Source organism: Pristiophorus japonicus, chromosome 13, assembly GCF_044704955.1.
Source record: "Pristiophorus japonicus isolate sPriJap1 chromosome 13, sPriJap1.hap1, whole genome shotgun sequence".
Classification (NCBI taxonomy): domain Eukaryota; kingdom Metazoa; phylum Chordata; class Chondrichthyes; family Pristiophoridae; genus Pristiophorus; species Pristiophorus japonicus.
In genome coordinates this window covers 147,190,092-147,206,202 of record NC_091989.1, presented here as the reverse complement: position 1 = coordinate 147,206,202, position 16,111 = coordinate 147,190,092, and the positions used below count along the sequence as shown (strand labels likewise).

At 46.3% G+C, this 16,111-nt stretch overlaps 1 protein-coding gene across 1 annotated transcript in view; it reads left to right on the top strand.

Moving 5' to 3' along the window:
• The first annotated feature begins 876 nt into the window (after positions 1–876).
• The window catches only part of LOC139278201 (neural-cadherin), a 157,051-nt gene continuing 141,816 nt past the window's right edge, over positions 877–16,111 (top strand). Inside the window, exon 1 of the mRNA XM_070896848.1 lies at positions 877–1,930. Within this exon, the coding sequence (XP_070752949.1) occupies positions 877–1,930 (1,054 nt within the window). The remainder of the gene's footprint in view (positions 1,931–16,111) is intronic.

Sequence of the window (16,111 nt, the reverse complement as noted above, 5' to 3'; positions counted from 1 at the left end):
TTCGCCATCAGTACGCTCTCCCTCGAGTTAAGCTGCTCCCGAACCAGTGTACACGGCTCCTCATACGACTTATCTGTGGGTTTCACCGGAGCCAGAAGATTCTTCATGAGGCTGTAGGTTGGTGCCCCGCAGACTGTGAGGAGGACCGCTCTCCTTTTTGCAGCGCTTCCTTCTCTGTCCCGCTCGTTGGCTACAAAGTACTGGTCTAGCTGTTCGACATAGGCTTCCCAGTCCTCACCCTCCGAGAGCTTCTCCAGGATGCCCACAGCGAGGTTAAAATAACAGTGACCTCAGTCTTTATTAAGACACTCCAGAGTGAGGAACAGGCCTTAGGGACCGGCTTATATTTAGTGCTCCCAAGGGATGCTGGGATCCCTTGGGATTTCAGGGGATGCGCTCCCTGGTGGCAGAACATGGAAGTGCATGCTTTACAGATACACAACAGTCTACATAACAGTATTATTAATCAAATGGTGTATTATCAACACTAGAATGTATATAGGTATTACCTATGCTTGCGTTAGATGTGAAAGTATATCTTTGTGCAGAAATAATGATCCTTTCGGTGAAAAGTGATAGTAATCAGAGGAGCTGACTATTGACATTATATAAGTAATATTGGAAGTTAGTGTGGTGGCAGTGTTTAAATTCCCCGGAGATTCCCGAGCGCTCAGAGCCCGCCTCCTGCGTGTGACTGACCCCAGCAATGTGAATGAGGAGATCCAGTGGCTACACTCACCGCCTGCACTCAACACTTGCAGAAACCGGAGCCAGCGCTGTCAGCAGTGCTGAGCTTCTGCTCCAAACCAGCGCACCGCTTGGACAATCCCGTCTGCTGCAGCCCAACTTCCAGCGAGTTGCTTTGAACGTGTGACCATGGACTTGCTGCCCCGGTGGAAATGGTCCCTTCTCGGTCTGGCCAGGTGTATTATGTTGGCGTCACTGGCCTGCCCCGCTTCGGGGGAAACAGCCGATTGGAGCAAGCCTTTGTTTCGTGGCCGCTTGGCTGAGAATCTGCCCCGCGGGACCAAGGTGAGCGGACTGAGCATCGCTCCGGGCAGGATCCGAGCCCAGGGGAGGTGCGCTGGAGCGGCGGAGAAGCGGCACTTGCAGCTCAGGCTGGCGGGCAGCGGGAGCTCCGATTTCCAGCTGCATTACCAGCAGCGGCACGGTCACATCTCCTTAAAGAGCACCAAGGCACTGGACAGAGAGGAGAAGTCCCAATACAGCCTGGCACTGGGGCTGTGCTGCCCCCCTTGTGATGGCAGCCTGGGCTACCTGAGCCAACTGGCCAGCATTATAGTCAGTGTCATAGACAGTAATGATAACACACCGGCTTTCGGGGCCAGCAATGTCCGGCTCCATGTGGAAGACACCAGTGCATTAAAATCGGTCATTTACCAGGCGGTGGCCAGAGACCCCGACTCCCACAGGAACGCCCAGCTGCTCTATTACGCCCAGCCGGAAAGCCCCTATTTCTTCATAGTGCCCAAAACAGGAGCCATCGTGCTGGTGAATTCCATCCTAAAGGTGAGCGGGACTCTCAGCCTGACTGTCTTTGCCAGAGATCACGGCTCCCCGGTGCTGGTGAGCCAGGCGCTGCTGCTGGAGATGCTGGTCCACTCCCCCGTGTTGGCCATGCCCGGACATGGGGAGCGCCGCCCCGCTCTGCCCAGGAGGAGGAGGAGGCAGAGGTCGCTGCTCCACCGGGAGTCCCGGCACATCACCGTCTCCGAGGATGCTCGCACCGGCTCGGTCATCCTGACACTGTCCCCGGCTCGGTTCCGGGCGGCCGGCTATGAGGTCGTCTACCCCGAGGGCTCGCCCCTGAGTGTCGACAAGGACAGTGGGCACATCACCATCGCCAGGAGCCTGGACCGGGAATCGGAACCCGGCATCCAGCTCACGGTCAAAGTCCACGACAGGCGAGGTAGAGTCTGGCGGCAGTCATTGTCTGCTGTATTCCGGTATTTTACTGATAACATTCCTCCAGTACCCAGGTATCTCCTTACCCCAATACCCAGGTATCTCCTTACCCCAGTACCCAGGTATCTCCTTACCCCAGTACCCAGGTATCTCCTTACCCCAGTACTCAGGTATTTCCTTACCCCAGTAACCAGGCATCTCCTTACCCCAGTACCCAGGTATTTCCTTACCCCAGTACCCAGGCATTTCCTTACCCTAGTACCCAGATATTTCCTTACCCCAGTACCCAGGTATCTCCTTACCCCAGTACCCAGGCATGCCCTTACCCCAGTACCCAGGTATTTCCTTACCTCAGTACCCAGGTATTTCCTTACCCCAGTACCCAGGTATTTCCTTACCAGAACCCAGGTATCTCCTTACCTCAGTACCCAGGTATTTCCTTACCCCAGTACCCAGGCATTTCCTTACCCTAGTACCCAGGTATTTCCTTACCCCAGTACCCAGGTATCTCCTTACCTCAGTACCCAGGTATCTCCTTACCCCAGTACCCAGGTATTTCCTTACCCCAGTACCCAGGTATTTCCTTACCCCAGTACCCAGGTATTTCCTTACCCCAGTACCCAGGCATGCCCTTACCCCAGTACCCAGGTATTTCCTTACCTCAGTACCCAGGTATTTCCTTACCCCAGTACCCAGGTATTTCCTTACCCCAGTACCCAGGTATTTCCTTATCCCAGTACCCAGGTATTTCCTTACCCCTGGACCCAGACATGCCCTTACCCCAGCACCAAGGTATTTCCTTACCCCAGGACCCAGGCATTTCCTTACCCCAGTATTAGGCAATTTTCTTACCCCAATTGTGGTTTTACTATCTTCACATTGTGAAGTAGTGAAAGGATTCAGAGGCTGATAAACAGTTTCACAGGCTGCAACTTGAACACTCATTCCATGGCTGTTACCTTCTTTGTACTAGCTGATGGGGTGAATAGTTATTTACTGTTGGAGGGTTTATAGGACCCCACAACCCATACAATGAAGGGGGGGGGGTGGAATGTTACTACTAAGCCAAAGGCTTATTTCTTTACCACAGTATTTGGGCATTTCCTTGCCCTAGAACCTATTATACATTCCTTTACCCTGGTACCTAGGCATTCCTTTACCCCAGCTCCCAGCATTTTCATCGCCACAATATCTGGGCATTTCTTTAACCCAATGCATTGGCATTTTCTTACACCAAATTCCTGGGAATTTCCTTACATCAGTATCTGAATATTTCTTTATCTTCGTACCTGGACATATCCTTACCCCAATTCTTGGGGAATTCCTGATACCAGTACCTAGATATTTTTAACCCACTTCCCGGGCATTTCTTTACCCCACTACCTGGGATTTCCTTACCCTAGTACCTGTAGGGTACCTCTGTAGCTGGGCATTTGCTTATCTCAGTTCCCAGGAATTTTCTCACCACAGCACCTGCTCATTTCTTTACCCCAGTTCCCAGGGACGTCTTCGCCCTCCCCCTACCCTTTGCAGGCCTGTCCCATTGGAGGACTGAGATTTGGTTTATTTATCTGGTGGGGGAGATGTTACTATATGTTCATTCTGAGCCCGAAAAGATAATATTTGGAAAGCAGCAGGGCTGTGGATTCTCTGGGCAAGGTACAGCATTGGCAGTCGAGGGCTCTGTGGTAGTGTCCAAGGGCTGGGAAGTTGTGGGACTCTTGCAATCCTACATGGAGAGGAGGCCAAACTTTGACCATGGACACCAACACCTTACTAATCATTCTGTTCAACCACTTCTCACTGATAAAATATGCTGAATGTAATTGATGGAAACATATATTGTTATTCGGGTTCCATTGTATGCAATGCAACTATTTAACCTGAGCTCTCAGGCACCAACTATGGGCTCCATAACCGTCCGATCTATAAATGTTCCTTTAATACGGCGATTACAGAGAGTGATCAGTGAAAGATTATCTGAAGATTTCCATTGTGCATCAGACACTATTCATTTCCATCTTCTTCTCATACCTGCAGTCTACCTCCCGAGATAGACCGACAAAAAAAACCTTTTAACAAAGCATCAGATTTTACTGAAGCTGGTAACTCTGATTGCTGTAAACATCTTTAAAGATGGTTTAGGTGCCGGGCCACACTCCAACTGACATCAAAATGGTCTGCTAATAGTATTGACAGCAGTTTAATGGAGAGCAGCAGGAAGTTTAATTTGGGTTGTGGTAGAAGCTAGTGATGTCTGTGAGAATGCCTCTTTAATCCCCTTCTATTTCAATACTGGCTAAACCTTTCTTGGTCTCTAGGCAATAGCTTATTATCCTCCATCATTCACTTTCTCCGATCATGGGATTTGCTGCTGGTGGGTTTCAACGGTGCCCAATAGTGAAGAATAGTCGCAAATCCTCTCTGTATTTGTTTCTTCTACCTCCCAAGTAGGGCAGAAGATGGAGGAAATAAGCATAGAATAGAATCCTAAAGCACAAAAGGAGGCCATTTGGCCTGCCATGCCTGTGCGGGCTCTTTGGAAGAGCTGTCCAATTAGTCCCACACCTTTGCTCTTTCCCCAAAGCCCTGCAAATGTTTCCTTCTCAAGTATTTACCAGTTCCCTTTTGAAGGTTACTATTGAATCTGCGTCCACCATCCTATCAGGCAGTGCACTCTGTTCCTTCATCATCACTGGGTCAAAATCCTGGAAATCGCTCCCTAATATCACTGTGGAAGTACTTTCATCACAAGGACTGCAGCGGTTCAAGAAGGCGGCTCACCACCACCTTCTCAAAGGCAATTAGGGATGGGCAATAAATGCCGGCCTTGCCAGTAACATTCATATCCAGCGAATGAATAGAACAAAAATCGCAACAACTGATCATGTAAAACAAAATCCTCATATCCCGCAGGTCTTTTTGTCAATTATCTTAAATTGGTGTCCTCTGGTTACTGACCAGATACGTTAAACAATTATATTGCAGGCCTCTGTGTGTGGCTATGTTGTGAAGTTTGCAGAACATTTGCAGAATATTGGGGATGGATCATTGTGCTTCACAGGGTAAGTGCATTGCAAGGCGTGAGTTCGGGGCCAGAAGAGGCGAGGGCCCAGGGGCAGCACGGGCTAGCCCACACTGCGATATGTGTGCGCACCAGGTCTGTGCAGCAGAGCTGGTCTCCGGCAGTCTTGGTTAATCCTTGCCACTGGATCAAGACCTAGCTCTGTCAAGCCCATGTGGTGGCTGGTGTGCAACGGCCACCCCACGTTAAAAAAATACAAGCACAGGCATCTTACACCCTTCAGGATCTGGAATATTCGGTCCTTCATTGAAACACCTGTGAACTCATCCTTTTTTGGCGTGGAAGCAAGTCATCCTAGTTTGGAGGGACTGCCTATGATGATGATATTAAAATAATGTAAATTATACCAAAAATCTTAAAGCCATAATGTTGATGATTTTCTTACACTTGCATCATTCATCAACTAAAAGATCAATTACATTTTAACTGTATTCCGAGAGTCAATCCACTGTTGTCTTTCGCTGCCGTCTGCAGCCGCTGTGCACTGCCTGAGAGACCCGGGGCGGACCAACAGCCCGCTCTGGAACAGGCACGGTAAATCCGAGCTGGCCTTTCTGATCCCTGGCTCTCCGCCAAACCAAATAGGCTAACTATGTGTTTTAAACTGGCATTAGTATTAGATTACTGAAACATTGAGATCGTTAACTTTTTGGGGGGAAATAATGCAAAATATAACTTTGGTCGAAGTTTACTACACTTTTGTCGAAGGATCGACCAGGCTCCAAACACAAAAACGAAAATCAGTTGGATAGTGGAAAGCTGCAAACATTTTCGACTGTTGTATTTTTTTTAACATTGAGCTCTCGACCCCTTCAACTCCCTTTAAAGGGATGAAAAGGACCATCGTATCACTGCTCATGCAATTCTAGGCTCCACGGTAACAGTGAGATTTTCGGGGAAACTTTAATATGCCCGTGCTGATTGCTGGTTCGATGTTCAGATGTTAGATTGCAGCTTTGGAAATAAGTGTTTGTTACTTTACGTTGTCCCGACCGTTTAAACATCGATTTCCCATCCTGTTGCATCAAATGCATTCCTAATGGAGTGAAGAATCCGCAATTGAGTTCTCCGAATGACAGATGAGGTTTAATGATTTACAACCTGGAATCCCTGCGGTGGGAATGAACGCTGCTTTTGGAAAGCAATGCGAAAGAATTCAAATCTAAAATGCCTCTTTTGGCGTCGGTAAAATGTTTGTAATAACGGTAAGTAATAGCTAACAAAAAATAAATGCCGGGAGTTTGAGTTCATGCTGGTAAAGCAGGGGATGGGTTGATCTTTAAGTGGTACGATGGTGGAACTATGGGGCTTGTCTCCACTCCTACATCTGCTGATAATAATCCTTCAAGTAGGCTGGAGTTTAATATTTTGATACTTCAAATAACAGTGTTCATATTTGATGTCCGCAAGATAGGAGACTAATTGATGTCCTGTTTCTGACTGCTCCATTTTTGATCGGGCGGAGGAGCAGTGAGAGATCGGGGCCCAAGAGCGTCATAATCGGGGCCCAGGAGAGCTGAGGGCTCAGAGGCAACAGGGGCCAGCCCACACTGCGATCTATGGATAGTAGGAGCATGCATGCGCACTAGGTCCGTGCAGCAGAGCTTGGTCTCCATCATCTTGGTTAATCCTTGCCACTGGATCAAGACCTAGCTCTGTCAAGCCTGTGTGGTGGCTGGTGTGCAACAGTCACCCCATGTTAAAAGAATTTACGCACAGGCATCTTCCACCCTTCAGGATGTAGTTCGGGACCTAGAATGTCAGATCCCTTATTGAAACATCTGTGAACTCATCCCTTTTTGGTGTGGAAGCAGGTCATCCTCGATACGCGGGACTGCCTAATACTATATACATCCGGCGTTCAGTCTAGTGACATTGCGACTTTCTTACATGAGCGGGCTAGTTTCAAAAAGTGCTGAAAGGGTGTCGTTATTAACATTTAGAAAACATTGAAATGTATGAAACTAATATTTCTGAATATGAGTAGTTATATCAAACATGCTGGTCCCATTACTGACAGCACAGTTCATTCGCCAAACCCTTCAGTATCTAATGATTTGTGTGTTGCAATTCAGGCTGTGTCCCAATGTTCAGGGCAATATCATCAGTGTGCTTCAGTCCGGCTTGTGCAGGTCCCACCTCCCCCAGAAATGTCCCAATGCCTCAGCAATCTAAAGCCCTCCCTCCTGCACCATCTCTCCAGTCACGCATTCATCTGCTCTATTCTCCTATTTCTGTACTCACTTGGCATGGGGAGTAATCTGGAGATTACTACCTTTGAGGTCCTGCTTTTGAAACTCTCTCCTAGCTCCCCAAAATCTGCCTGCATAACCTCATCCCTTCTACCTATGTCATTGGTGCCGATATGGACCACAACCTCTGGCTGTTCACCCTCCCCCCTCAGAATGTCCTGCAGCCATTCAGTGACATCCTTGAGCCTGGCAACATATCATCCTGGAGTCATGTCTTTGGGCTCAGAAGTGCCTGTCTGTTCCCCTAACTATCGAATCCCCTATCACTATTGCTCTTCGACTCTTCTTCCTCCCCCCCCCCCCACCCCTCCGTGGAGCTGAGCCACCCATGGTGCCATGGACTTGACTCTAGCTGCACTCCCCAGAGGAACCATCGCCTACACCAGTGTCCAGAACTGAAAACCGGTTAGCGAACAAGATATATAACAAACATCATCATCATCATCATCATCATAGGCAGTCCCCCGGAATCAAGGAAGACTTGCTTCCATTCTTAGAATGAGTCCTTAGGTGACTGAACAGTCCAATACGAGAGCCACAGTCCCTGTCACAGGTGAGACAAACAATCATTGAGGGAAGGGGTGGGTGGGACTGGTTTGCCGCACGCTCTTTCCGCTGTCTGCGCTTGATTTCTGCATGCTCTCGGCGTTGAGACTCGAGCGCTCAGCGCCCTTCCGGATGCACTTCCTCCACTTAGGGTGGACTTTGGCCAGGGACTCCCAGGTGTCAGTGGGGCTGTTACACTTTATCAGGGAGGCTTTGAGAGTGTCCTTGTAACGTTTCCTCTGTCCACCTTTGGCTCGTTTACCATGAAGGAGTTCCGAGTAGAGCGCTTGCTTTGGAAGTCTCGTATCTGGCATCCGGACAATGTGGCCTGCCCAGCAGAGCTGATCAAGTGTGGTCAGTGCTTCAATGCTGGGGATGTTTGCCTGGACGAGGACGCTGAAGTTGGTGCGTCTGTCCTCCCAGGGGATATGTAGGATCTTGCAGAGGCATCGTTGGTGGTATTTCTTCAGCGACTTGAGGTGTCTACTGTACATGGTCCATGTCTCTGAGCCATACAGGATGGCAGGTATTACTATAGTCCTGTAGACCATGAGCTTGGTGCTAGATTTGAGGACCTGGTCTTCAAATACTCTTTTCCTCAGGCTGGCGCACTGGAGGCGATGTTGAATCTCCTCATCAATGTCTGCTTTTGTTGATAAAAGGCTCCCGAGGTGTGGGAAATGGTCCACGTTGTCCAGGGCTGCGCCGTGGATCTTGATGACTGGGGGGCAGTGCTTTGCGGCGAGGACAGGCTAGTGGAGGACCTTTGTCTTACTGATGTTTAGCGTAAGGCCCATGCTTTCGTACGCCTCAGTAAATACGTCGACTATGTCCTGGAGTTCAGCCTCTGAATGTGTGCAGACGCAGGCATCGTCCGCGTATTGTAGCTCGACGACAGAGGTTGGGGTGGTCTTGGACCTGGCCTGGTGACGGCAAAGGTTCAACAACTTCCCACTGGTTCTGTAGTTTAGTTCCACTCCAGCGGGGAGCTTGTTGACTGTGAGGTGGGGCATGGCAGCAAGGAAGATTGAGAAGACGGTTGGGGTGATGACACAACCCTGTTTACCCCGGTCCGGACATGGATTGGGTCTGTAATGGATCCATTGGTCAGGATCATGGCCTGCATGTTGTCGTGGAGCAGGTGGAGAATGGTGACGAACATTTGGGGTATCCGAAACGGAGGAGGACACTCCATATACCCTCGCTGTTGATAGTGTCAAAGGCCTTTGTTAGGTTGAAGAAGGCCATGTATAAGAGCTGGTGCTGCTCCCTGCATTTTTCCTGCAGCTGTTGCGCTGCAAAAATCATGTCTGTTGTGCCCCTCAGGGGATGAAATCCACACTGTGATTCCGGGAGGAGCTCCTCGGCCACAGGGAGAAGACGGTTGAGGAGGACTCTTGCGACAACTTTCGCAGTGGCTGATAGCAGGGAAATTCCTCCGTAGTTGCCGCAGTCAGACTTGTACCCTTTTTTAAAGATGGTCACAATCACTGCATCTCTGAGATCTCCCGGCATGCTCTCCTCCCTCCAGATGAGAGAGATGAGGTCGTGTAGCCAACAGTGCCTCTCCGCCATACTTCAGTGCCTCAGCAGGGATTCCATCCGCTCCAATAGCCTTGTTGTTCTTGAGCTGTCTTATGGTTTTTCCTACCTTGTGTGGCATTGGGGTCTCACTGAGGTGGTGGCGGATCGCATGCTGCGGGATGGAGTCGAGAACACTCGAGTCAAAGGCAGGGTCTTGATTGAGGAGATCCTTGAAGTGCTTCTTCCAGCGGGCCCCGACAGAACAAAACAAATAGAAGCAGGAGTAGCCCATTTGGCCATTCAATAAGATCATGGTTGATCTGATTTTGGGCACAGCACCACTTCCCTGCACGCTCCCCATAACCCTTCATGCCCTTATTGTTCAAAACTCTGTCTATCTCCACCTTAAATATATTCAATGACCCAGCCTCCGCAGCTATCTGGGGCAGAGAATGCCACAGATTTATGACCCTCTGAGAGAAGAAATTCTTCCTCATCTCAGTTCTAAATGGGTGACCCCTTATTCTTAAACTATGCCCCCTCGTTCTAGATTCCCCCATCTACCTTGTTGAGCCCCCTCAATATCTTATATGTTTCAATAAGATTACCTCTCATTCTTCTAAACTCCAATGGGTATAGGCCCAACCTGCTCAAACTTTCTTCGTAAGTCAACCCCTTCATCTCAGGAATTAACCTAGTGAACCTTCTCTGAACTGCCTCCAATGCAAATATATCCATCCTTAAATAAGGAGACCAAAACTGTACGCAGTATGCTAGGTGTGGTCTCACTAATACCCTGTTCAGTTGTAGCAGCACTTCCCTGCTTTTATACTCTATCCCCTTTGCAATAAAGGCCAACATTCCATTTGCCTTCCTGATCACTTGCTGTACCTGCATACTAACATTTTGTGTCCCTCTGTACTGCAGCATTTTGTAATCTCTCTCCATTTAAATAATTAGCATTTTTATTTTTCTGCCAAAGTGGATAACCTCACATTTTCCCACATTATACTCCATCTGCCAAATGTTTGCCCACTAACTTAGCTTGTCTATATCTCTTTGCAGATTCTTTGTGTCCTCCTCACAACTTGCTTTCCCACCCATCTTTGTATCATCAGCAAACTTGGCTACATTACACTCGGTCCCTTCATCCAAGTCATTAATATAGATTGTAAATAGTTGAGGCCCCAGCACTGATTCCTGTGGCACCCCACTAGTTATCGTTTGCCAACCGGAAAATGACCCATTTATCCCAGATGAGATGCACTCAGAGGACTCGTGCCCTAGCTGCTTGGTCCTCCTTGTCTGTCTTGCGGTCACCCATTCCCTCTCTGCCTGCACACTCTTAATCTCCTGAAATGTACTATCCACAAAGCTCTCAGTCTCGTGGATGCACCACAGTGACACCAGCTGTTGCTCAAGCTCCGAAACCCGTGCTCTAGCTGGCGACACTTCCCACACACGTGGTCGTCCAGGCCACGAGAAGCATCCAGGATTTCCCACATGACACAGGATGTGCATACCACAGAACTGAGCTGCCTTGCCATGCCTCTATTTATTAGATTATTAAGGAGAATAATCCCAGACCCCACACCTGATTTATATTGCACAAATTAAATCCATTGCTCATTCTGTACATAGAAACATAGAAAATAGGAGCAGTAGTAGGCCATTCGGCCCTTCGAGTCTGCACCGCCATTCAATATGTTCATGGCTGATCCTCTATCTCAACACCATATTTCTGCTTTTTCCCCATACTCCTTGATGCCTTTTGTTTCTAGAAATCTATCTCTCTCTCTCTTAAATATATTCAGTGACTTGGCCTCCACAGCCTTCTGTGGTAGAGAATTCCACAGGTTCACCACCCTCTGAGTGAAAAAATGTCTCCTTATCTCGGTCCTAAATTTCCTACCCTGTATCCTGAGACTGACCCCTTGTTCTAGACCTCCCAGCCAGGGGAAACATCCTCCCTGCATCCAGTCTATCCAACCCTGTCGCATGTGGTATAAATACCTTATTTTAACCATGGTTCAAATTGTGTTCTATTTAAGCTCAGATGGCAGTGGTTATCAGCAAGTAATATTGGAAACTATAGAGGCTATTACATGTTCCTATCGCAAATCAGACCTATCCAAAAAGGAGTGAACATGTTCTGCATTTTGCAAAATAAGTTATGCTGAAGCATATAGCAAAATAATGATTGCAGCATTTGGGCTTTGATTGATAAACTATTGCTGGTCCGATTATAGAAAAGATCTTAGAAAAGATTGTGACACACCCTGAAACATTTCTGTTGCCCTAGGACCAGCAATTTAATAATGTGGCCATCGGTGCAGAAATATGTATGCTCATAGATTTCATTTGCCCTTAAATTTCTAATTAAATACATTCATTTTAGCCTATAATGTTTTATAGTAATTAAAGGTATTAGGAAAGAGAATTTTACTTCTTTGTAGCATGTTATCACTGCAGTGTTGAAATCTGTGAGTCATGGATTGCTGCAATGCAGGATGTGCTGTTTTCACAGTTTAGCGATGAGAGGAACACAGCTTGAACAAACATAATTGCTGGTAGAAAGAAAATGCCTTCCAGGAACACCTGTGTCACATAAATATCAGTACATAGTATTGATTCCAGAATCAAAGGGGTAGGTTATTTTATCATAGCCCTTTTCACTATAAGCTGTAGTTGACCAGAAATATTTTTTGGCAGAAAAAATACTTCTGAATATAATTTGCAACATTTTCTTTTGCTGTTTTGTGCACTAATTTTCTACTAAGCTGTAATGTTTTTGTTACTCTTCTTTGGCAGCCTTTGATACTCTTGGTTCTCCCATTTGATCCATTTTGTCACAGCAGTATCATATTATGTCGATATTTAGTAGCTGCAATGATGAAAAAGCAGAGTAATGGCACAGAAGTGATGGTTGTTGAGTTGAAACAGTCACCAGATCATTCAACTGCGGCGGGGACATAAAATGGGCAGTAGCGGATTGACCATCCGTTAAACAACCCGGTTTTCATTTGAAAGGAAAATTGAGCAAGGTGTATAACGGACAGACGATCTGATATCACCAAAAGTTAAAGTTGCCCCCATTAACTTCAATGGAAAGGGAAATCAGTGGCTGATCTGCTACCACCTGCTTTACACCCCTGCTGAAGTTGGACATTTTGGCCAGTTATTCTAACAAAAGATGACGATTTCACACATCCTCAGAGATCAAGTACGGAGCAGTAGAGTAGGAAATAAAATAGGTGGCAGTTCTAAAAATAAAAGAAACATTAAAAAATCATTATACATAAATTGAGTAATTTAAGAAGAAAATCTTGTGCAGATAAATAGTACATTTATAATGTAAAACCCTTTCCTGAAGCAGTTCTGGAATAAATGTTGTGTTCCCACTGGTGTTGAAACTAGCCTGTTGTACTATGGAACAGTTTCTACAGCAGTCAGTTCCCCTTTAAAACAATTTCACATGTGTAAATCAATTGTTTTATATTTACTGTTGGTGATTATTCATTTGGTGGCAATATTCTGAAGCTACTTCATTGGCTTGTACTGGGCAAGTGTAAGCACATCAATTGCTCTGTCTACAGACAACCAATGCACAAGAGCAGCAATGTCATGGTACTACTCTCAACTCCAAGTTCTCCTTCAAATCACACACCATGCTAACTTTGACATATATCACCATTCCTTCGTTGCTGCTGGGAAAAATACTGGAATTCAATACAAAACACCACTGTGGGAGCACTATCACCTTGAGGATTACAGCAGTTCAAGAAGGAGGCTACCACCACCTTCACAGAGCAACTACCTTCTCAGGGCAATAAGTGTGGCTTTGCCACATCCTGTGAACAAATTTTTTAAATTGCCACGTCTAATAACAAGACCGTTTGGGAGTGAATTTCCACTCGGGTTCTCTCAGCCATTTATCCATGGTTGTAATAGCTCTTCCACTGAAGTTACAGCACAGGTGTGGGATTTCCCCATGGAAATTCACCCCCTTTGTGTTCATGTTTCCAATGGAGCTGCCAGTTCCAGCTATCATTTTTGGTGGTGCACATCACCTCTGATGGCGCTAGTACCATCTTTAGCAAAAGAACAGAGGCGAGATGAGGAGAATTTTTTTAATTAGCAGGGCTATGGTGAAAGGGAAGGTGAATGCGACTAATTGGAGAGTTCTTTCAAAGAGCCGGCTCAGATACGATGGGCCGAATGGCCTCCTTCTACACTGTATCATTCTATGATTCTATGATTCATTTACACTGACATATTGTGATTAATGGAAAAGCAAGTGAGCTTCAGTCTGCTTCTGGTCTGGTTTTATTTAATTCAGTAGAAACCTGCGATTATATACCATTGGTAGAAGGTTGCATATTGTGCTTTAATTTGTTTAATTTGAGCACAGAGCTCAATTTTTATAAATGGTTATAATAATTTATATTTATAATCTGTGTACCATTGGGAAAATGGACAATGTAATCTTAGTGATCTAAATTAAGGTCAACCATGAAGCCATTCTTTAGAACTGGGATGAACAACTAGGATGACTGAAATTTTTCATTGCAGGATTCTGGTGTGAATCAAACATGGAATATGTTAACCGTGCAGAAAAACTCACTGGGGATTTATTTGCATAATCAGTGCTAAAATCAGAATCAAGTAAATTACTTCATTTAAATTCTTGTATTTATAATCTGTCTTTTGTGTAGAGGATAGCAGTAATTATTTTATGGTTTGACAGACTTGCCTGCAAGATGTATTTAGTTTGAACAAGATTGGAGAGAAGTCTTTAAAGCATTATGCTGAGTTGCAGAGGCACGAAACAGCTTGAGTGTAGTAATTTTCACACTTCAATTTGAAGGGCTTATAAATTGAACATATAAGTTAAATATATTCCCTGCAGTCTCAGCTGTTAACTTTTCATATTGTAATTAATGAATCCATTATAACCTCAGTTTAGATGTGTACCTAAATTACCCATACAACTGAGCTATGTGCTGTTCTTTGTTATTAATGGCATTAAACAGAAACCAATTATTTTTTAAATTGAGAATGGATTACAATTTCTTTTATTTGCTAGTTCACACCTCTATTCATACCTCTAATTAGTGGGGATGGGGTGGAATTGGTTGACTGTCATGGAAAACCGTCACATTTCTAAAGGACCTTATGTTCAGATTATGCCATGCCATTTATGGAGAGTGTGCAGAACAGTTAGATGTTCCCTGAGTTATTCTAACACATTAGCTTACTCTATAAAACCAAGTAGATTAGTAGCTCACTACAGCCGATTCTTTTACTTTGATACTTATATCTAACCTGAGGTTATAATGGATATTTAAGCCTGTAACATTCATAATTTTATTTTATATTTCCACATTTTATATTTTCTTTTATTTTTGTCCTTTCTGTTTAGATCTACTTAAGCCATGCACCATGGCGGGTAGGCCTCTACCTAAATTTCTTTTTAGCCAGTGACTAGCAGGCGTCAGGATGACTATTCCTGTGAGGTTTCTCTGTGGCTACATGCCTGAGCTTTGATTGACTTCTCTCTCTAGTAGCAGGGCTGAAATCAGGCGCTCAGCATCTATCCAAAGGGGCTGATTTTCAGCAGCCCACTGCCGACTGCCGCCCACTCCCGCCGACATTCCTCCTGCAGATCCGCCCACTGCCACTTTCGGGGTGGCCTGGAGCGGGCGGGAGGGGAGAGCCGCCGGGAACCGCCCGCTGATGTCAGCGGACAGCCGAGTGGCGCAACTGAGTTCCCGCCCGCCGAGCTCCCAGTTTCCTGTGGGCGGGACTCGGCGGCTGAACGGGGGAGGACTGCTGGCTGGAGGCTGGTCTCTCCCCGACGGTAAGTCTGAAGAACCTGAAAAAAAGTAAGTGAACATTTAAAAAAAAATTAAACAGCGACTTACCTGCATGGGGTCTCCTGAAAGTCTTTGGATAGTTTTTGTATTTTTTATTTGCGATTTTTATTTTCAGGTCTTCGACCCTCTGTGGTCCTGACTCCATCCTTGGCGGCACTTGGGCGGCAAGTGCCTCTGCCGCCGAGAATGTGAGCTCCCGCTCACCGCCGCCCAGATTGGTGGTGTATGTCTTCCATTTGCTGCCCGCCGACCTTCGAGGGACCTTCTTCATAGAAACATAGAATATAGGTGTAGGAGTAGGCCATTCAGTCCTTCAAGCCTACACCACCATTCAATATGATCATGGCTGATCATTCACCTCAGCACCCCATTCCTGCTTTCTCTCCATACCCCTTGATCCCTTTAGCTGTAAGGGCCACTTCTAACTCCCTTTTGAATATATCTAGCCTCAACAACTTTCGGTGGTAGAGAATTCCACAGGTTCACAATTCTCTGAGTGAAGAAGTTTCTCCTCATCACAGTCCTAAATGGCTTACCCCTTATCATTAGACTGTGACTCCTGATTCTGGACTTCCCCAACATCGGGAACATTCTTCCTGCATCTAACCTGTGCAATCCCTTCAGAATTTTATTTGTTTCTATGAGATCCACTCTCATTCTTCTAAATTCCAGTGAATACAGGCCTAGTCGATCCAGTCTTTCTTCATATGTCAGTCCTGCCATCCCGGGAATCAATCTGGTGAACCTTTGCTGCACTCCCTCAATAGCAAGAATGTCCTTCCTCAGATTAGGAGACCAAAACTGCACACAATACTCAAGGTGTGGTCTCACCAAGGCCCTGTACAACTGCAGTAAGACTTCCCTGCTCCTATACTCAAATCCCCTCGCTATGAAGGCCAACA